The sequence below is a fragment of the Sapajus apella genome, unplaced genomic scaffold (assembly GCF_009761245.1).
Source record: "Sapajus apella isolate SASKATOON/1434 unplaced genomic scaffold, GSC_monkey_1.0 scaffold6, whole genome shotgun sequence".
In the NCBI taxonomy this organism is placed as follows: Eukaryota; Metazoa; Chordata; class Mammalia; order Primates; family Cebidae; genus Sapajus; species Sapajus apella.
In genome coordinates, this window is record NW_022436946.1 from 59,984,332 (window position 1) to 60,005,586 (window position 21,255).

Consider the following 21,255-nt stretch of genomic DNA (forward strand, 5'->3'; position numbering starts at 1 on the left):
AGGGTTTTTATCTAATTAAAGAAAGGGGTTTTTTTTCTTTATTTCATTTTTTTTTTTTTTTTTTTTTTTTTTTTTTTGATTTGTCACCCTGCAAGCTCAATAATTTCTGCCAGTCACTGGTCTTTTTAACTCTTCAGGGCATGGCTTAAAAATAGTTAAAATACATAAAGTGCTTGGAACAGTACCTGGCATATATTAATAGTTTCGTTATGTGTTACCTCCTCCTCTTGCTCTTCTCATCATTTTCTAAAAAATAGATGTGTAATTAGTACTCAGCAAATATTTGAATAAATCCTTAAATGATAGATGAAAATATAATTGTTGTTTTATTCCCTTGAAGTCTTTAACCATCTTTTTTGAAAACATTTAAGGTAAAACAACTATTTTATGTGTATTTAGGCCCATGTTAACTCAAATTCATGAGCTTCATAAAGTGTAAGCTGATATGATACGTAAACAACATTGAATTTGACTGCGTGTAGATGAGGATGCCCTCTCCATTTGATCTCACGTGTCTGTCTTACCATATATACCCAGCCCAGCTCAGGCTATGGCCTGGCATGTATAGACATTTGAGTTTGGAGTCTCCATGCTAGATCCTACCATCCGCTCTTCCAAGATAGAGATTGAGTAATCTCTTTTAAATCTCAAACACTTGACACAGTGGTTGTCAGTTATCGGTACTAAGTGAATGTTTGTTGCATGAGTGAATGATGCCTAAATTATGAAATTAGAAAAATTGGAAATCTGACAAGAACTTTTATTGTTCCATGAGGATGCAGTTGACTACTTCTTTGTGGAACTATGAAGGGATTTTGGTAAAAATAAGACTAACGGCAGCTGAAAATAAGAAGTTATATTTTCTAGAGGAATTTTGTTTTAAGATTTTCTAACTTGTCAAATAGGACTCACCAGAATTATTATGCCTCTTTTAAATTGCAATAACGTGGGTTGGTGAAAGAGCCAACAATAGTATTGCAGAAGCAATATATATTTTGATTAGCTAACCTGAATGACATAGTTGTTTAGGCGCTATTGGTAAATAGTGGCAATCAAATCATTCTTTTTAAAAAGAAGATAATGATGTTGGTTTTGTGATGAGCAAACAGGATGACTTGTAGAATGATTCTTTACTGATTAGAAGTATATCCCGAGTACAGAAGCATTGAGTAATCTTAACCTGAACTAGAAGTTAGACTTTGGGATTGAAAACCAATAAAGATTACGATCCAGGGGAGTACAAATTTCCATTTTTGGGGGATTTTTAAAACTAAACCTTGGATTTTGGGGGAGTTATGAAAGGACATAAACGAGTCCAAAGATAGAAGTTATTGTATTGAGTATTCTCCAACAAGGAGTTGAGGCTTTGTGGGAATATCTACTCCTCAAATGTTGGAGTAGACGAGACCTGAACTCAAAGGCAGAGATAGTTTATTCTTTTTTAAGTATTTCATTGGTATATTTTTCTATACTATAATGAATTGATATTGCCAATTCATATTTCTAATAACATTGGCGATTCATTTTCTTTTTCACTGTAGTGTTAAGCTGTCATTATGCTTATTATTTTTAAAAGTCTCCTTTCTATGCTTTGTAACTGCGGTTTCTATTTTGTTTCTCATGTTTCTAATTTGAAGCCTTTTGCATTATCTTTCTCTGCTTAATGCATTTATAATGACTTTGCTTTCAGTTACATCATGATTCATAGACATATAAAATATCAACTCAGAGTCAGTCATCTGGTATAACCTTTGTCAGTTCCTCCCACCTTTGGTCCCTGCTACATGCCTTCTGTAGGATATTTCAGATGGTATTCAAAGATAAAATTATGTTCATAAGTAAGCAAATTTAAGTTTTATAGGAAAAACCTTATGAAAATGATCATGATTTATTAAAAATTGATATATCTACTGTTTTACTTTTCATCCAATTATCTTCTAATTTTGTCTGGAGGAAAAATTATCAAGAAAATTGTAATTCTCAAAAGGATCATATCCTAGTTTAGGATAATTGACCATGTATTCCACTTTAAAATTTCTCCAAGATTTTTCAATTAAATATTTCTAAATTAAGATTCTTTTATATGTTAGAAATGTTTTAAAAACATTTAGGGTAATTGAAGTAAAACCATGTTTCTGAAGAAAGACTGACAGGGAGAAATTGTAATTATATCATTGCATTTAAATGTTTTTTACTGTCAAATTGAAATTAAGGTATTAGTTAGGCATGTTGGCTTAGGCTTATGTTGTTATTGGGTCCTCATATCCCTAACGTTGGCTTGGTTTCTAGCATTGGAAGGCAGTCAGGAAATATCTACCTCATGGACACTGCATGCAATTATATTTTTATTGAGACGTTTATCAACCAGTAAATTATCTATGAAAAACTTAGCTTAGTACTTCTTACATTGGGATACCAGTGCAACTGGTGAATACGTTTTACTTTATATATAGAAAAGGAGAAAAAGAAACAGTAGTTTATTTTTTGACTTTAACATCAGAGACAAAAGAATATCAAAGTGAGTTTAAAATTATATCTGATATTTAAATTACTGAATAAAACCTGACCTTTCAAGTCATGCTATTTTTTTAAGCATATTGAGACTTTTTTTTGTTTGTTTTTTTGGTAACTCCTCCTTTCATGGAGACTGTGTCTGACAGACCCTTCTCTCAAAGGCTGCCCATCATCCTTGCTGAGTACAACCTCCCAGTGTTCGGTTTGACTTATAACCTTGGCCTCTCAATGTCCTCGAAATTTTCATCTCAATGACTTAATTTTGATTTAGCCTCTTTCACTTTGGAAATTTCATTCCTACCTGTTACTCAGTATCCTAAAGTTTTAAATTTGGACATACTGCTTTGAGACAACTTCCATCTTTAAAAGCAGCTGAGACGTTTCATCAGCTTCACCATCCAGTATCTATAGCTGTTCTGTCTTTAGTGAGGTCTGGTCTTGGCCTTAGGAGGGGAGAAGTTGCTTTTATTGTGTACGCTATCTCAGCCCAAATGGCTGTTTTTTATATCCGAGATTATGAAATTCTTTATAGTTCTCCCTACTTTCTTAAGGTGGAAGTTGAGGTCATTGATTTGTAACCTTTTTTCTTTAAAAAACATTTTTTTAATAAAAATGGGTAAAAAAATTTTTTTGTTTTTTTTTTTTTTTCTGAGGCAATGTCTAATTCTGTTGCCCGGGTTGGAGTGCAGTGGTACAATCAGGACTCACTGCAACTGCAACCTCTGGGGCTCAAATGATCCTCCTGCCCCAGCCTCCCGAGTAGCTGTAACTTAGGTGCATGCCACCATGCCTGGTTAATTTTTAAATTTTTGATAGAGATGAGGTCTCGCTATGTTGCCCAGGCTGGCCTTGATCTCCTGGCCTTAAGTGATCCTCTCACCTCAGCCTCCAAAAGTGCTGGGATTACACGTATGAGCCATTGTGCCCAGTCATTGACCTTCTATTTAATTAGGAATTTCATGCAGCAAAATTTTCTGTACATAACGCTTTAGCTGCATCTCTCAAATATTAATCTGTATTTTTGTTTTCGTTGTTTAAAATACTTTAAAATTTTTCTTTTAATTTCTCTTTTATTTGTGGGTTGTTTAGAAGTACATTATTTAATTTTCAAACATTGTGTGACTTTCCAAATATTGACATCTAATTTAATTCATTATGGTCAGAGAGTATACTTTGAAATGTGTTGTATGGACTTAGGAAAAAAAGTATTTTTTCCTGGTTTGGGTGGAGTATTTTATAAATGTCAATCAGGTCAGGTTGTTTTATAGTGATCTAGTCTTCCATAGCCTTACTGGTTTTCTGTCTGCTTGTGTTCTTTAAGTTTTTTCAAGATGTCTTTACTACTAGTGATTTTTTCCCACTACTTGAATTCTCCATGTATAATTGAGGATTTCGCCACTATTTTTCTTATCTATTTTGTCAGTTTTATTTTGAGGCTTTTTTTTAAGGCATGTATACATTTAAGATTGTTACAGATTTGTCGATGAATTGACCCCCTTTGTTGGTATATATTGTTCTCATCTCTAGTAATTTCTTGTTCTCAAGTTTTCATTGTCTTATATTAATATAGCCAAAAGCTTCAGCTTTTTTTCCATTAGCACTGGATTTGACATCTTTTTCCATCCCTGTACTTTTTACCTAATGGACTCTTTATGTACAAAGTGGGCTGTTTGCAGATACTATGTATATAGTTGGGTTTTTTTTTTTTTTAGATGGGATCTCACTCTGTCACTCAGGCTTGAATGCAGTGGCATAATCTTGGCTCATTGCAGCCTCCACTTCCTGGGCTCAAGTTATCCTCCCACCTCAGCCTCCCAAGTAGCTGGGACTACAGGTGCACACCACCGTGGCCTGGCTAATTTTTGTATTTTTTGTAGTGATGGGGTTTTGCCATGTTGCCTGGGCTGGTCTTGAACCCCTGGGCTCAAGCTATCTACCTGCCTCTGCCTCCTCAGAGTGCTGGCATTACAGGCATGAATGAGCCACCATACCCAGCTGGTTCTTGATTTCTTTAAAAAATTGATTAGTAATGACAGTTTCTGCTTATTGATTTTGTAATGTGATTTCTAGAAGAAATATCATTAGAAATGAAAAAAAAAATCTGGTTTAAATCTACCATCTTCTACTTGATTTACTACATGGCTTGCCCCATGTTTTCACATTTTCTTTTGTCCTGCCATCATTTGGATTACTTGAGAATGTCCTTATTCCGTTATATCTCTGCTTTTTGGGCCTATCAGATATATACATCTTTGTGTATATTTTACTAAGTTTACTATACTAAGGTTTATAGTATCTCTTTTCACAATTTACTTTTAAATAATAGCATACTACTTCATAGTTGGGGTTCTTACCTCATTTCCTTTTATACATTTTGTTTTTATGTATGTTATAAATCCCATAATACATTGTTAATACTTTTACTTTAGTCAATTATATTGTAAGAAAAGAAAAAGGAACACAGATTTCTTACATGTGTTCTAGTTTTTAACTGTTCTAATGCTCTTCATTATTTTGGTTTAGATACAGATTTTATTCTTGTATCATATTCTTTCTACCTGAAAAATTTCTCTTAAAGTTTCTTGTGTTTGGGCTTGGTGGAAATATTTTTTATAAGCTATTGTCTGTCTGAAAAAGAACTCTATTTGCATTTGTTATTGAAAGATATTTTCATTTGCCAAAGATTTTTAGATCAACATTGTTTATGTTAATATGTTTAAAGTGAGGCTTCGTTGTCTTATGGCTGGTATAATTTCAGAAAAGGAGTCTGCTGTCAATCTTATTTTTGTTCCTCTACCTGTAGTCTTTTCTCCCTTCTTGATGGTTTTTGACTATGGGAATTCTACATGTTGTTTTTTGCTTACATCTTTCTTCCAGTCCTCTTGGAGTCCATTGGGGTGTGTGTGTGTGTATGTGTTTAATTGACTTTGTAGTCAATTGGAAGCATTATTTCTCTCAGTTGTTTCTTTGCTCTCTTATACTTTTCTTTTCCTTATCACATTCCAGCTGTACAAGTGTTCTATCTTTGGCTGTAGTCTCCCAGCTCTTTGATTCTCAGTGCTGTTTCTTTTTCATCTCTTTTTTTCTTTTTGTATTTCAGTTGGAAGAAGTGCCACGTACCTTTCTTCTTCAAGTTTAGTGATCTTCCTCTGCTATGTCCAGTCTGTGGATAATCTCATTGATTATCATTCCCACTGGTTAACATCTTTTTCTCTGATGTTGTGTGTTTTCGTTTCTGCATTTTCAATTGTTTCATTTTTATTGTTTCCATCTCTGCTGAAACTCCCTATCTGTTCATGCATGTTTCCCACTTTTTTGTCTAGATCATTTAAAATGTTATTTTTATTTATTTATCAACTTTTAAGTTCAGGTTACCATGTGCAGGGTGTGCAGGTTTGTTATATAAGTAAACGTGTACCATGGTGGTTTATTGCACAGATCATGCCATCACCCAGATATTAAGTCAGCATCCATTAGCTATACTTCCTGATGCTCTCCCTTTCCCCACGGCCCCCACAGGTGCCTAGTGTGTGTTGTTCACCCCCATGTGTCCATGTGGTCACATCAATCAACTTCCACTTACAAGTAAGAACATTCAGTGTTTGTTTTTTTGTTCCTGTATTAGTTTGTTGAGGATAATGGTTTCCAACTCCATCCATGTCCCTGAAAGACATGATCCTCTTCCTTTTTATGGCTGCATAGTATTCCATGGTGTATATGTACCACATTTTCTTTATCCAGTCTGTCATTGATGGGCATTTAGGTTGATTCAGTTACTTTGCTTATTATAAATAGTCCTGCAGTGAATTTACATGTGCATATATGTTTATAATAGAATAATTTATATTCCTTTGGGTATATATATCCAGTAATGGGATTGCTGGGTCAAATGATACTTCTACCTCTAGTTCTCTGAGGAATCACCACACTGTCTTCCACAGTGGTTGAACTAATTTATACTCCCACCCACAGTGTAAAAGTGTTCTCTTTCTCCACAACCTCACCAGCATCTGTTGTTTTTTGTAAATTTTATTTTTAAAGTCTTTGATAATTCCAAGATATAGACCCTCTCTTTGTCTGCTTCTGTCGATTGCCTTTTCTTTGACTATAGGTCATTCATTTTTCTTTTGTGTATGTGTGTGTGAGAGAGAGAATTTTAAAATTAGATGTGTTTCATGGATTTTTTTTCCTATGTGAACAAAAGAGACTGAGGTAAGTATCTTTATGCTTGGTACCAGGAATCCTTCTTTTAGTTTGTTAATAGGCTTCATTCATGGGTAGGGAGGGGTAGTAGTTAAATCAGTCTGTTCTATGTGTTGCTGTATAATTATATCTAAAGTACTCCAAAGAATTCACATTTTCTCAGTAGTTGGCTGCTGTTACTTGTATTTATTGTAATGCCTAGAGTATAAAATAGTTTTCTCCCGGTGTTTCTGTTTCACGTTTCGCTTTCAGTAGGCTCTGCTCCCCTGTACCACAGAGTGTTCTATTTGCATACGTCTGGTGCTTTTTCCCATATGTAAACAACTGTTTCTTGCCGCTCGGTGCCAGACTTGCGGAGACTGTGGAGTTTTCTTAGTTTTTCTTCTCTAGCCTGAGAAATACTAAGCATAACCTGGACACCTGAATCGCAGACATGGGCTTTTCCTCAGTGGGTCTTCCCTCTCCCTCTTGCCAGAGAAGTTTTGCCTTGCATAGGAGTGTTTTGTCAGGACCAAGTCTTCCTACTTTTTATGAATATAAAATCCTTGATCCAAGCCCGTCTCCAGCTTCTTGTATAGCTGCATATGAATGTATTCCCAGGTAACTTTTGTGTCATATCAAGAAGGGTTTGGAAAGCAGGGGTGTTTTAATATCTGTGTACAACCAAGGTGAGGCATTCTCATGTTCCCTGCCCCTCCTGTCGTCTTTCCTGTGAAACCTGATAGAAGCCTGGGAAAAACTTCATATCTCTTGTGTTTGGGACTTCCAGGGATTCTAAATGGTTCCACTCACCTAGACTTAGTTTTTATGAATTGGTTAGATGTTCAGTTGTCTTCTTTGTACTCACTTTTATGACTGCTACTTCTTCTTCCTTTTCTCTACCAAAGGAGACATGAGTTCATCCTCGTTTGGGGGGGCTGGGATTCAGTTTATTTGGTTGCCTGCAGATGCCAGCTTTCTGATGGCCTTAACAAAAGTTATAATTTTGTAGATTATCTGCTTTTTTATTATCATCAGTGTAGATGCAGCATTTTCTTACTATTTTTCACATTGTAAATGAATGAGGAACTTTTTCTTAAACTAGCCTGTTCAAGGTATCTTCAAAGAGCTAAGCACTTTTAAAATTATGAACATAGATCTATGGAAGGAATAAGGGGAAAAAGCATTTTCCTAACATTATTCAGTCGGTACTTATAGCTTGGGATAATATCTGCAGTTGTAGTCTCATGCATAATTTGATGTATGCTATAAATTAGAGATAGCAGCAGTAAAAATAATGGAAACTGCCTAAATTACTTAAATGTTGGCTCTAATGATGAAGATACTGATATATGGAAGATGACCATAACAGGTTTGGATTTTTTTTTTTAAAGAATTGTGGATAGACAAAAGACAATATTTCTAATTTAATAAACATGTTATATATATGATCTCATATGAACATATAAATCAGTTAATAAAGCATACAATATTAATAACATTTTTAGATTTCATCTCTTTCTTAGAAAAACTTTATTTTCTTCAAGAATTTAACCTCTCTTCATCTTCACTTTATTCATATAGTACATGTTATAACACATTTAAAGTCTATAAAAATTTTGTTAAATACAGAAGTGGGGTCTTGCTTTGTTGGCCAGGTTGGTCTTGAACTCCTGGCCTCAAGCAGCCCCTGCCTCAGCCTCCCAAAGTGCTAGGATTACAGGTGTGAGCCACCGTGCCTGCCCAAGTCTATAAAATTTAAGTGGCTTTTGGAGGACTTAAATATTTAGGAAGTTGCAGAAATCTTTGGGGCGTTTGTTTCAAAGAGTCATAAGACTTTCTTTAGTTATCTCTTTAGTTTTAAAGTCTACTGTAGTCTGTTCTATGTGATTTTACTTTACCTGTCTGAATTAAAGCTAGCTGCTTATGTCTGATGGCCTCAATTTCCTTTTCTGGCAAGTTTTAAATTGTAATTTAAAACTTGAGAATATACATCTCATGAGGAGTTAGTTATGTATTTTGAGTGATACGTTAAGTGCTGAGCACAACACTTCATTTTAGATCTTTAATACGTGATAGATGATATTGTAAATGTTTATGTGTCAAGTAAAGAAAGAAATATCGTCTAGAGTAATGAAGAGAAGCTCTTATTTTGACCCGTGAATTTTCATAGTCCTTTAAATGCTCTGATTTATGAAAAGTTAGAGTAGAATAAAAAATGAAATTACTTCATTTCTGCAGCAGGTAACATCGTGTTACGTAGAGTCTTGCTAACTGGCTATTTTTATTGTTACTTTATACTTTATGTACAGACATGGTCCATTACATGAATTTGAGAAGTTTGGTTGAAGATTGGAAAAGCCATGATAACTTGCCATAAATGATGTACCTACAATAGAAGTAGAGCAAATGAAAGATTAAAGGTTACGAATTTTTTAACCTTTTGTTTTTTTAAAGAGATTATTACAGTAGTTGGTATTCATTGCATCATTGCTCAGCAGAAATGCTATGAATTTAGCAAGTTACTTTTCATTCATTCATTCATTCATTCATTTATTTGAGATGGAGTTTCACTCTGTTGCTGAGGCTGGAGTGCAATGGCATTATCTTGGCTCACTGCAACCTCCATCTCCCATTTTCAGATGATTCTCCTGCCTCAGCCTCATGAGTAGTAGCTGGGATTACAGGCACCCACCACCATGCCCAGCTATTTTTTTGTATTTTTAAAGAGATGGGGTGTCACCATGTTGGTCAGGCTGATCTCGAACTCTTGACCTCATGTGATCCACCCACCTCGGCCTCCCTAAGTTCTGGGATTACAGGCATGAGCAAAGTCACCTGGCTGCAAGTTACTTTTCTTATATGATGTGGTATAAGAAACAACAAAAAGTCTTGTTTGAACCTTTATCCATGATTACTTGCTTTATGGATATTTGAAAAGAGTTGAAATAGAACATAAAAGTTGTAAACATTGTTGGTCATTACAGAAGCATTGTTGATCATTACTTTGAAAGGAAACTAGTGTTTTAGTACAATTAGTTTATATATATGTGTGTGTGTATATATATCTCCATATATATATACACACATAGATATGTACGTTCAAATACAGACATATTTGAATACATAGATATAGGCATTCAAATACAGACATATTTGAAGCCTAGAACTATCCTGAATTTTCTGTTAGTTGATCAGATTCTGGATAACCTGGTGGTGTGGGAGGGACCTGGTGGGAAGTAATTGGTTCATGGGAGCTGTTTCCCCTCATACTGTTTTCATAATAGTGAATTCTCATGAGATTTGATGTGTTAATAAGGGGCGTCCCCCTTTGCTTGATACTCATTCTCTTGCCTGCTGCCATGTAAGACTTGCCTTTGCTCCTTCTTCTCCTCCTGCCTTGACTATGAGGCCACCCCAGCCAAGTGGAACAGCGAGTTCATTAAACCTCTTTTCCTTCATAAATTACCCAGTCTCGGGTATGTCTTTATTAGCAGCGTGAAAATGAACGAATTCACCTGGCTCTGTAAAAGTATGTTTTGTTCTCTTTCCCAAAATGCAGAAATTGGTGTTTCAGGCTTACATTAGTGATATACATGTTGAATTCTTCAAAATAATAAAAATCTGTGAACGAATGCATTAAAACAACTTAGAATTAATTAGAGGGTATATGGTCTATAACTGTTGATTATAAAACAGAGGCATTGAAAAAACGTTACTTGTATTTTTTACTGTGTATCTGTGCAATGAAGTTCTTTGCTTGGAAAAATTATAGAAAAGATGTAAAAAAACCCCAAAGTAAAATTAAAAATATTCTCTAAGTGTTCTTGGAAAACACAATGTATTTTTGGGTTATAATCCCTATGTTTGAGCTGATTTGTGGTTACAGACTCTTGCCCTCAAGCAAGTTTCTTTGTAGTTTTGGTCTATAATCTTCATATTTGAGCTAGTTTGTAGTTACAAATTCTTGTCCCCAAGCATTTCTTTGCCTTTCCTTTTTTTATGTGTTTATTTTTATTCCATTTATGTATTACTTTCCAGAGTTTGTACTTTCACTTTGTTTTTTGCTTCTATGTCTTTCTTCCTTTTGTGTTGGCTTAGGATTACATTTAAAAATATATTTCAGTGCTTTATTGGTTAGTTCGGTTGTTGTAGTTAGGACTATTGTTTAGACTATCTGGCTGCCAAGCAATGGAAGTGTGTGTGTGTGTGTGTGTGTGTGTGTGTGTGTGTGTGTGTGTGTATTCACAGTGTATTAACCTAGATTCCTTTAGACCCATCTTTTCCCCTTATTTTGTATTTCATTCAGTTCTTACAATTTATATATGAAGAAGTTTTTATAGAGCTTATCAAGAAACTTAAATAATTCTAAAGTGATTATTATATTTTTAAAGAATACATGTGTATTTATTTTATAGCTACTTGAAGGAAATTTTGCCAAAGAAGTGAGCCATGAAATGGATGGACTTATTTTTCAGCCTACTGGAGTAAGTTCATTTGTCTGTGTGTGTGTGTTTGTTTGTGTTTGTGTGTGTGTGTGTGTGTGTGTGTGTGTGTGTGTGTACACAGATATACATATATATACACATATACATATATGCCTCTGACTTATTTACTTAGGGTTGATTACTGCTGTGATTGCTGCTTTTCCTTAAAACAAATTGCTCATTATGAACTATTTTATTTATGTCTAAATACATGTAATACTAAAATGAGCACCTGTCTGTTTTTACTCAGCTTAAGAAATAAACATTGTTGGTCATTACTTTTCAAGGAAGCTAGTCTTTTAATATACTTAGTTTTTTAAAAAATAATTAAAAAATAGCCTTGCATAAATGTTTATTTCCTTTTGTAACTTGGTATACTTTTATGGATTAATATCTCTAAAACTTCATTTTGCTGTAGTTTACTGTAGAGTAAAATTCAAAGAGTCGTTAATATTTGACAAAAAATAAAATTTTTGAATATTTTTTCCATGTTAAATTTCTGAAATGCACTGAAGAACTTTTACCAACTTAATGGTTGAATCGTATGTTTGAAATAAGTTGTATTTTACTCTGTAGCAGGTTTTCTCAACCTCAACCACTGATGTGTTGGGCCAGATAATTCTTTGCTGTGGGAGTTGTCTTGTACATGGTAGGATGTTTAGCAGCATCTGTGGTCTCTACTCACTAGATGCCAGGAGTACCCCTTTTCCCATTTGTGACAACCAAAAATATACTCTGACATTGCCCGGTTTCCTCAGGTAACAAAATTGCCCCTACTTGATAAAGTGTTTTTTTTTTGTAAGGCAGTGTTTTTCAAAATGTGGCCTGTAGAGGAGGATTAGCACCACCCAGGAAGTTTTCACAGATGCAACTCACCCCCACACCTTTTGAGTAGGAACACTGTGGATGGAGTTCAGCAGTTTGTGTTTTGACAAGTTCTCCAAGTGATTCTAATGCATGTTCAAGTATGAGAGCTACTTACACCACAGGAAAGAGTTTATTTCATGTGCAACCACCTCATCATATGCTTCTTTTTTTCCTTACTAACTGTTCTTTTAGAAATTAGAGTATAAGCTAGTTGAGAATTTATGTATGGAGACATCAGACTGGGTGCCTGGGGTAAAAGAAAGGGAACTAGTAATTTGAACACAGTGTATTAAATACGCTACAGATTGAATATCTCTAATCTAAACACTGATATACTGTAAAATTTAATAACGTTTTGAGTGCCAGCATGATGCTCAAAAGAAATGCTCATTGGAGCATTTTGGACTTTTTGATTAGGGATGCTCAACTGTTAAGTATGTATAATGCAAATATTCCCAAATTTGAAAAAAATCAGAATCGAAACCACTTCTGGTCCCAAGCATTTCAGTAAAGGGGTATTCAACCTATGCATGTAAAGCATTGTATAATAAATCTCTGTTAAAATGCTAATTTAGAGAAAATGTGATATGTGATTGTCATCTGTCTGTCTTCTAGCCCCCCTTGCCAGAGAACAGAAAAATCTTACCTTCTGTGGTTGAAGGAGGAGAAGATGGAGGAACACTAGAGGTTAGGGACAGAAATTGTAGAAAATACTATTTTAGGAAAATGAAGGTTGAATCTTTGAGTTCTAATGTATTCCAGTCTCCCTAGATTGAAAAAAGTAAAGTCTAAATATAACAATGAATTCAGAAAAATTCAGTGTTTGAAACTCATGGTTCAGATCTGTGCATATATGGCATATGTAGGAAAAATGGCCTGACAAATGAGTGAGTCTGTTTCTCAGATGTGTAGTATAGGCAGTTGATTTATTAGTCTGTTTTCTTTCTAGTAACCATACTTTTTATTACAGTGACTTTGTAATTGATATCTGGTATTAAGTCAAGTCTCCCTGTTTGCCAGCATTACCTTAAATCTTTGTAGACATTTGGTTTAACATGAAAGTTTCAGAATCAGTTTGTCATGTTACGCAGAAATTTTTGTTAGGAGTTTAATTGGAATGTCTTTGAATTTAGATTACTGTGGAGAAAATTGATGTGGGTTTGCCATGTTAAATCACTTTCTCAATGAATGCTATGGCTTTTTTTTTTTAAAGGTCTTTTTCTGTTCTGTAATTGAGTTTAAATTTTTTATTATTGTTATGGTAATTTCTAAATATTTGTCATTTTCTGCTTTTTTAGTAAATCATGTCGTTTCCCTTTTTTATTGCTACTTCTAGTACACTGCCACATTTTTTATTTATTTTATTGATTCAACAATCCTGTTGAATTCTGTTAGTTCTCATCATTGTCTAATTTTATACTTTGACCAGGACCTCTAATATTGAATTAAGTGTTTGTTCTAGTTAGATGAAGGAGAAGACATTTATACCTTCTTTTCAACCTCAAAGAGAATATAACTAAATTTTCTCTGTTAAGTATGTTTGTGATAGATTTCTATTAGACATGCTTTATTATGTTAAGAAATTTGTGATCTGTTCTTCCAAGAATTCTTTTAAAAAATCATAAATAGATTTTGGGCTTTAACACCTTTTAGGGCATTAATTTTAAGTAATGCCTCTTCTGTATCTATTGAGATTATCACATCATTTTTCATTTTTACACCATTTATGTAGTAAATTACACTGATTTTTGTCATGCTAACCCATTTTTGCATTCCTGAGTTAAATGCTGCTTGATCATGACATACATAATTTTTTAGGCACACCTTTGAATCTAGGTATAATTGCTTCTTGAGGATTTCTGCCACCTTATTTCTTATGGTTCATTTTTTTCTTTTCTTCTTTTGAGACAGAGTCTCACTTTGTCACCCAGGCCGGAGTGCAGAGGCACAAACGTGGCTTACTGCAGCCTCGACCTTCAGGGCACAAGTGATCTTCCCACCTCAGCTAGAACTACAGGCGTGCACCACCATGCCTTGCTAATTTTTGTATTTTTTGTAGATACGGGGTTTGCCTTGTTGCTGAGGCTGATCTGAAGCTCCTGAGCTCAAGCAATTCACCTGCCTTAGCCTCCCAAATTTCTGGGATTACAGGCATGAGCCACTGTACCAGCCTATTTTTCTCCTTTTTGTATATTCAGAATAATGAAGGTAGTATTTTTTATTATTGAAAAAATTATGTAAGTTTCATATAATCCATGGTAATGCCCATCCATGATTTAAAAAGTCAATTACAATAGAGTGATTTATACTGAAAAATAGAACAGTCTCTTACCTTTTTCAGCACCCCAAGTGCTACTCCTAGGCGGCAATTATTTTCCTGTTTTTAAATTTTTTTTGCTTTTATTTCTACACAATATATGCTGGGTTTTTTTTGGTTTTCTATTTTATACATGATCTGCTTACTTTGTAGCTTTGTTTCAGCTGTGAACTGAACATGTTATTCTCAATAGTCTCTAAACCGTTCTACAATTTTATGACTCTGACTTAGCTCCAAATTGTTTATTGTGCTTGTGTAGTTCTGTGCAACTTGGTATAATGTTGATTATCTCGTAATAAATCAAGCCTCCCTTTTGCCAGGATATTCTTAAATATTTGGGGACATTTGGTTTCACATGTAAGTTTTACAATCTGTATATCATGTTACCCGGAAATTTTTGGTAGGAGTTGAATGGAATAGCTTTGAATATAGATTAATTTGGAGAAAATTAGTGTGTTTACAATGTTAAATCATCTTGTTATATGTACTAGAGAGTTAGGGAAAAGGTACAATAAACTGTAGCTCAAGACTACTTGTCTAGATGTGAGAAATTTTCAGAAGTTTTAGATCCACTCTTAGTTTACATATTCAATTTTGTATTTTTAAAAATAAGTCATAACTGGTAGCAATATGAGATGATAGAACTAAAATGAAGAGAGTAGTTTTACTCAGATTCTCTATTTGTAATAAGCGTTCTAAAACACTGGCTTTCCCGGCCTCTTCTGCCTTTTGGATGGCTGTCTTTATACTTGTCTTCTAAGGTAGTTCTGTCCCCCTTTCCTTCTCTTTATAGAGAAAAGTGTATTTTTTATGGCTATTGCTGTTTTGGCTCAAATCAGCCTTTAACCTTTGCCTTTTATTTTGCCTCTAGTACTCTATTTCTTCATTCATATTATATGCTTCTATTAGGGACAACCAATTTTTAAACAGTCATTGAAGTCTGTTAAGTGGCTTGTCACTTTGTCTTTTTGAGTTATCCTTGCTATTTATTCCTTTTTTAAAAAAGATCATGTCAGATTTGGCTCAAATTGTTTTATACTCAAGCTATTTCAGTAGCTTCTTAACTGTTCTTTGTATCTGTATTGTCTTTCCAGCCTACCCCTGTTTTTTGACCTAGTAAAATCATATTCTGGGAGAAAGCCTAACATGGGGGAGACCAGTATTGACTGATAGAAGTATAACACAAATGTGAGCCATATATATATTTTAAATGTTTCTAGTTGCCACATTAAGAAAAAAAAAGAAAATGGTGAAATTAATTTTAATAATATATTTGACTTAAACCACTATGTCAAAAGTATTATCATTTCAACATTAACTCAATATAAAAACAATTTTTATTTTTGTACTAAGTATTTGAAATCCAGTGGGAATTTTACACTTGCAGCACATCTTGGCCTTGCCACTGTTCAGTGCTCAATGGCCATATGTGTAATAGACAGTGCAGATGTAGATATATTGATTTATTGTTTCCCATTTCTTGCATGTGCTCATGGCATTTGTACATGATTCATTTGTGATCTTCAGTAGAATTGTAATTCTCTGTGTAATGATAGATTTTTCTTCTTCAGCTTGCAGAACAAAATAAGGTTACATTTCTTTATTATTCAAATGCAATAGGCAGGCTCCTATACTCCCCACCTCCTACCCCCTTCTAAATGATAGTGCATTGCAGTATTGCAGGGATACCTGTTTTTATTTCCTAGGTTCTTCCTTTTAAAATTGTGCTTTGAGGGTTTTTTTTTTTTTTTTTTTAAATTATACTTTAAGTTCTGGAATACACGTGCAGAATTTGCAGGTTTGTTACGTAGGTATACACATGCCATGGTGGTTTGCTGCATCCATCAACTCATCATCTACATTAGTTATTTCTCATAATGCTGTCCCTCCCCTAACCCCTCACCCCCTGACAGGCCCTGGTGTGTGATATTCCCCTCCCTGTGTCCATGTATTCTCATTGTTCAACTCCCACTTATGAGTGAGAACATGTGGTATTTGGTTTTCTGTTCCTATGTTATATGCTTTGAGTTTTTAAACATGTTCTATTCAAGGGGTCTTGATTCCAGACTCCAGTTTCTGGAATGGTGAAATGCTACTGCGTTTGTAGATGTAAACCATTTTTTGTGCATTTACTGCCTTCAGCCCTCTGTATTGATAGTGTTGAAGAGAGGTGTTTCTGAGCCACCCCTGTTAGTCTGATGGTAGTATTTTAGGACATAAAGAGTTGGAAAGGTAGTTGCTAGGTTTCTTTTGTATCACCTTAGTCATGAATGTTTAATCTTAAACCTCTTTAAACAAAATTGGCACATACATATACACATTAAATAACTATTCCTGTCAACACTTTTAGACCAGCCTGCTCAGAAGTGACACACCTTTATCTAGAATTAGATCTTTCCTTCCATGACCGTCTAGGTTCCATCATCAGCCTGTACCTTCTACTTCTCTGACATGGAGATTTTTCAGTTCTCTGGTAGCAGCTGACCTCATTCTGAAGCCACCAGTCCAAGAGAGATAAGATCTTAGATTCCTGTGCACACTCTGTCTTCATTGCTCTGCATTCCATAGGATTTATGGGAGAGTGGTTTGCTTTCATGAAGCTGAAAGCAATGTCTTTTTCTATCTTTCCTCTTGAAAAATTGTTACTAATTGCCAAATTGCTTCAGAACTAAAACGGATTGTTTAAATGATTATTCTCAAAGCAAAAACGATCCTCTTTAAGATGCCTTGCAGTTTCTAGCCACCCCTCGCAAGCTATCTTTTGGTCATATTTTTGCCTCACAAAATCTTTGGGGTTCTATGTGGGGATTAGTCTTTTCCTTCCTTATTTCTTTTTAAATCTTAATTGTCTAGAATAGTGTTTGGCCCAGTATATCTTAAAAACTGTTTGTTAAAGGAATGAAAATGCATCTTTGTGTTTTCCCTAGTCTTTCAGATTTGACTAGTTTTATATGTTACCAATATAGATAAACATCTTTTAAATTTGTAGCTGTTTTATCTTCCTTGCTGCATAGGAATATGTATAATCTAATTTATGCTATTACGTTTTATCCTTTCAAGAAATTTTTCAGTGACTTTCTTTAAATTCCCACTTTTCTTTGCAGAGTCCAGAATCCAAACACCTTTCTTCCCTGAAACATTGACACAAGCTTTGTTGTTGGCATATTCTCTTCAGAGACTGCCCAGTGGGTTAGGAATGGTCTCTGGTCAAACAAACAGACACCACTAAATATCTTTTTGATTCCCCAGTGTTTCATCTGCAAAATGTAGAGGCTATAACAGCTTAGCTTTGAAATTCTGTTATGGTCATATGATGATCAATGTGAATGATACAAATCAGTACTTAAAAATTCCTTCTTTCTGCCAATACCTGGTGAAAATCTACTAGGTAAAGAATTTTTAATAAAAGAGAGAATAAACTCTTTTTATTTTAGTTTCCTAAAAATAATGTATCTTTTAAATGGCAAGTTAGACAATTAAACTAGACTTCTTATGAAGTTTGGCAATGTTACATGATTGTATTCCTATTAATTTTCTTCTCCTGTCATCATTTCTTTTTTGGATGGGGAAAGACAGAGTCTTGCTCTGTTGCCCAGGCTGGAGTGCAGTGGCGCAGTCTCGGCTCACTGCAATCCCTGCTTCCTGGGTTCAAGTGATTCTTTAGTAGAGATGACATTTTGCCATGTTGGCCAGACTGGTCTCGAACTCAAGTGATCCGCCTACCTCATCCTCCCAAAGTGCTGGGATTACAGGCATGAGCCACCATGCCTGGCCATCCTGCCATCATTTCAATAGACTTTTCACTTTTTTGTCTCCTAAATTATTAAGATTATAAAGTATATGGAATGGCTCTGAAAGGGTCGCATTTTATTCATCAGTGGATATTGTCAGCTTCTTCCAAAAATATTAATTTATTTTTATTAGAACGGATTTATTTTATCTATAACAGATTCTAGATTAGTTTACATTTATGACTCATTTTAGAAAAAATGTTTCACAACTACCTATTTTGGTAATAGTTTAATTGATGACATAGCACTATAGTATGCTAGTTATAAGTATCTAGTTCATCATTTTCATTTTCCATGAAATTTTAATGATTTCAGTCTTTGTTTCTTAATGTTTTATTTCTGGTTGTAATTTCTCATCATTTTCTATTAGTTTTTTATTTCTTAAAAACATATATTACCAACTTTAATTCTCTTAGTTTTTATCACTAATGTATACCTTTGATCATATTTTTGGTGTGTTCTTTAATTGGACTGTTCATTGCTAAAACAGCATTGGAGTGTAAGAAGGATGTGGTGCATAATGACATATCTACCCATCATATTTAATTCAGTGGTTATTTTATGTTCCTACTTTCCTACTATATTTTTGGTAAATATTCTAAAGGTTATTCTTTTTTTTTTTTTTTTTTAACAGAGCCTTGCTTTGTCACCCAGGCTGGGGTGCAGTAGTGCGATCTTGACTCACTGCAACCTCTGCCTCCCAGGTTCAAGCAGCTCTCTTGCCTCAGCCTCCTGAATAGCCGTGATTACAGGCATTTGCCACCACACCCAGCTAATTTTTCATATTTTTAGTAGAGATGGGGTTTCTCCATGTTGGCCAGGCTGGTCTCAAACTCCTGACCTTATTCGCCTGCCTTGGACTCCCAAAGTGCTGGGATTACAGGTGTAAGAAGACACTGTGCTCAGCCTCTAAAGGGTATTCTGAGTATAAATATATATTAATTATGCCATCTAGAATAGGCTTCAGTTTCATATAAATTCATTCAGGGTAGCAGGAGGCAATTTTCTCCCTCAAATGCAGAATTTCATTATATTGGACTGTGTAGCCTTTGTTATTTTTTCCTTATTTTGGTTTTGCAATTTCAACCTCAGATTCTCCTGCAAAGGCTGATTTTTTTTTCCTATTTTTAGTTTATCCTCAGTTTAGGACACCATAATAAGAGTCGTCTTATGTATTCCATTTTCAGACTTCTGATTTGCCAAAACCCCAGAATTAGCTTGTACTTAGCTCTTATGCAGAGATTTATGACTTTTCTACCTCTTTTTAAAAAATGGAAATAGGTTTCTATTAAAATAAAGTTGAATGACATTATCAGAAACTGTATTTATGATATTCTGCTAAAGAAAGCAGAGTTTAAGACACATTTTTCTAATAATTCTTACTCATAAATTCTCCTTATGACTTTAAAAGAAAGAATACTTAAGATTTTTCTCATTTTTTTTATGCTTATACATTGTCATCAAGTTCCTTTTCTTTATCAGGTGAAATGGCCTTTTTCTGATTGCTGTTTGCTCATTCAAAGAAAACACCTTAATTTTCCTTTTCACCTGCACTAGGTCTTATTTGTAAGGAAGTAAGAAGAGAGTTGATTACAGACAGGTGTGGCTTCTAGGGGTAAGCAGAGATGTGATTTTAAATGGTCTAGGGACAGGGCATCAGATGACACTGCATCATATGATGAGAAATATAGTCCCTTGTTTTTATTCAGTCTTTCAGATTATAAGGAGAAAGTCTTTTTCTAGTTTTTAATATCGAAGACTGCTGAATTTAGTCGTACTTCTATACACTTTCCCTGGTCTCCTTGTTTTATGTCCTATGCCTTACCTTTATCCCCTGCCAGCCTTCTAGGTTACCTGTTACTTATATGACTCAGGTCTTTTCTGGGCACTGCACCATGCAGCAGGAATGACTTGCACTGGCATCCTTCTCTGCATGTACTTAGTATGTGGTTTTCTTTGCTCTGTGCTGTGTTAACTTCTCTATCTACTATCTTTCAAAATTACATTGCTATAGTTTTTTCTCTGCTATTGTCGATCTCTTCTATTTTTGTTTTCCTTTTCTGTTGATACCTCTTTTTTCTGCAACTCTCACCTTTAGTGAGGTTTTATATCAAAGTTGGCATAAATACACATTAAGTCTACTGTTTATCATTAAATCTTTGAAACTTCTTACAGTGTGGTGTTGCATCTGTTGGTTCCTCTTAGCCAACAAGTAAATCAAGTAAATCAAGAAAGATTGTTTTCAGTGATCAGCCTAGTGATCTGAAAGGATGAGTGTATATAAAGTGGAGAATATGTCCTGATGAAACTTAGCCTGTCATTCTGTTATCCATCCTCTGATACCACATAAATATTCCAATGGCAAAAGATGATGAGGATTACTAGTGAGTCTACTTGTGCAAAAAACTTCTCTGCCTAAACTGTGTTTGGTGCTACTTAAAACTTAGCAAGAAGTTCATTCTGCTCAGTTACCTTAATTATAATGAGTGAGTCGAGGTTGAATAAAAGGTAGAAGATACTAGTACTGTTGAAAAAAGAAGATATACATGATCCTCTTAAAGGATATATTTATTTATGTATTTTATTTTATTTTTTCGAGACAGAGTCTTGCTTTGTTGCCCAGGCTGAAGTGCAATGGTACCATCTTGACTCACTGCAATCTCTGCCTCCCACGTTCAAGCAATTTGCCTGCCTCAGTCTCCTGAGTAGCTGGAACTACAGGCTTGTCCCATCATACCTTGTTTTTGTATTTTTAGTAGAGACGGGTTTCACCATGTTGGCCAGGCTGGTCTCGAGCTCCTGATCTTAAGTGATCCACCCGCCTCAGTCTCCGAAAGTGCTGGGATTATAGGCATGAGCCACCCTGCCCAGCCAAAAAAGAATATTTTGAATCCTAGGGAATTTATTCAAGAACAGTGATAAAAATTACTATAGTAAAATGATGATTTCTATTGAAAACAAACTCCCAAAAACCAGTTTAGGAGAAAGTTTGTTTGTTTAGCTTTTAATTTAGTACTCTACTTTCAGAGACGTAACCATGTAACACACTCATAATTCGACATGGCTTACTTTTATAAGAAGGAAAAGTTAATCAGTA

At 34.7% G+C, this 21,255-nt stretch overlaps 1 protein-coding gene and 2 long non-coding RNA genes across 4 annotated transcripts in view; 2 read left to right on the forward strand and 1 right to left on the reverse strand.

The window, feature by feature from the left end:
• LOC116549602 overlaps nt 1-10,479 on the forward strand; it is a 20,900-nt gene extending 10,421 nt beyond the window's left edge. Inside the window, exon 3 of the long non-coding RNA XR_004267958.1 lies at nt 10,398-10,479. This is a non-coding gene — a long non-coding RNA (uncharacterized LOC116549602). The remainder of the gene's footprint in view (nt 1-10,397) is intronic.
• RNGTT (RNA guanylyltransferase and 5'-phosphatase) overlaps nt 1-21,255 on the forward strand; it is a 343,044-nt gene that overhangs the window by 162,614 nt on the left and 159,175 nt on the right. The window contains exon 12 of one of the 2 annotated variants that reach the window (XM_032275278.1): nt 11,115-11,183. The exons of the other annotated variant lie outside the window; for it this stretch is intronic. Coding sequence (XP_032131169.1) covers nt 11,115-11,183 — 69 coding nt within the window. The remainder of the gene's footprint in view (nt 1-11,114; nt 11,184-21,255) is intronic. 2 annotated transcript variants of the gene reach the window in all.
• LOC116549601 lies at nt 9,452-17,723 on the reverse strand. Its single transcript, XR_004267957.1, has 3 exons — nt 17,711-17,723; nt 16,776-16,778; nt 9,452-9,553 (listed from the first exon to the last, which is right to left on the reverse strand). It is a non-coding gene; the product is annotated as an uncharacterized LOC116549601 (long non-coding RNA).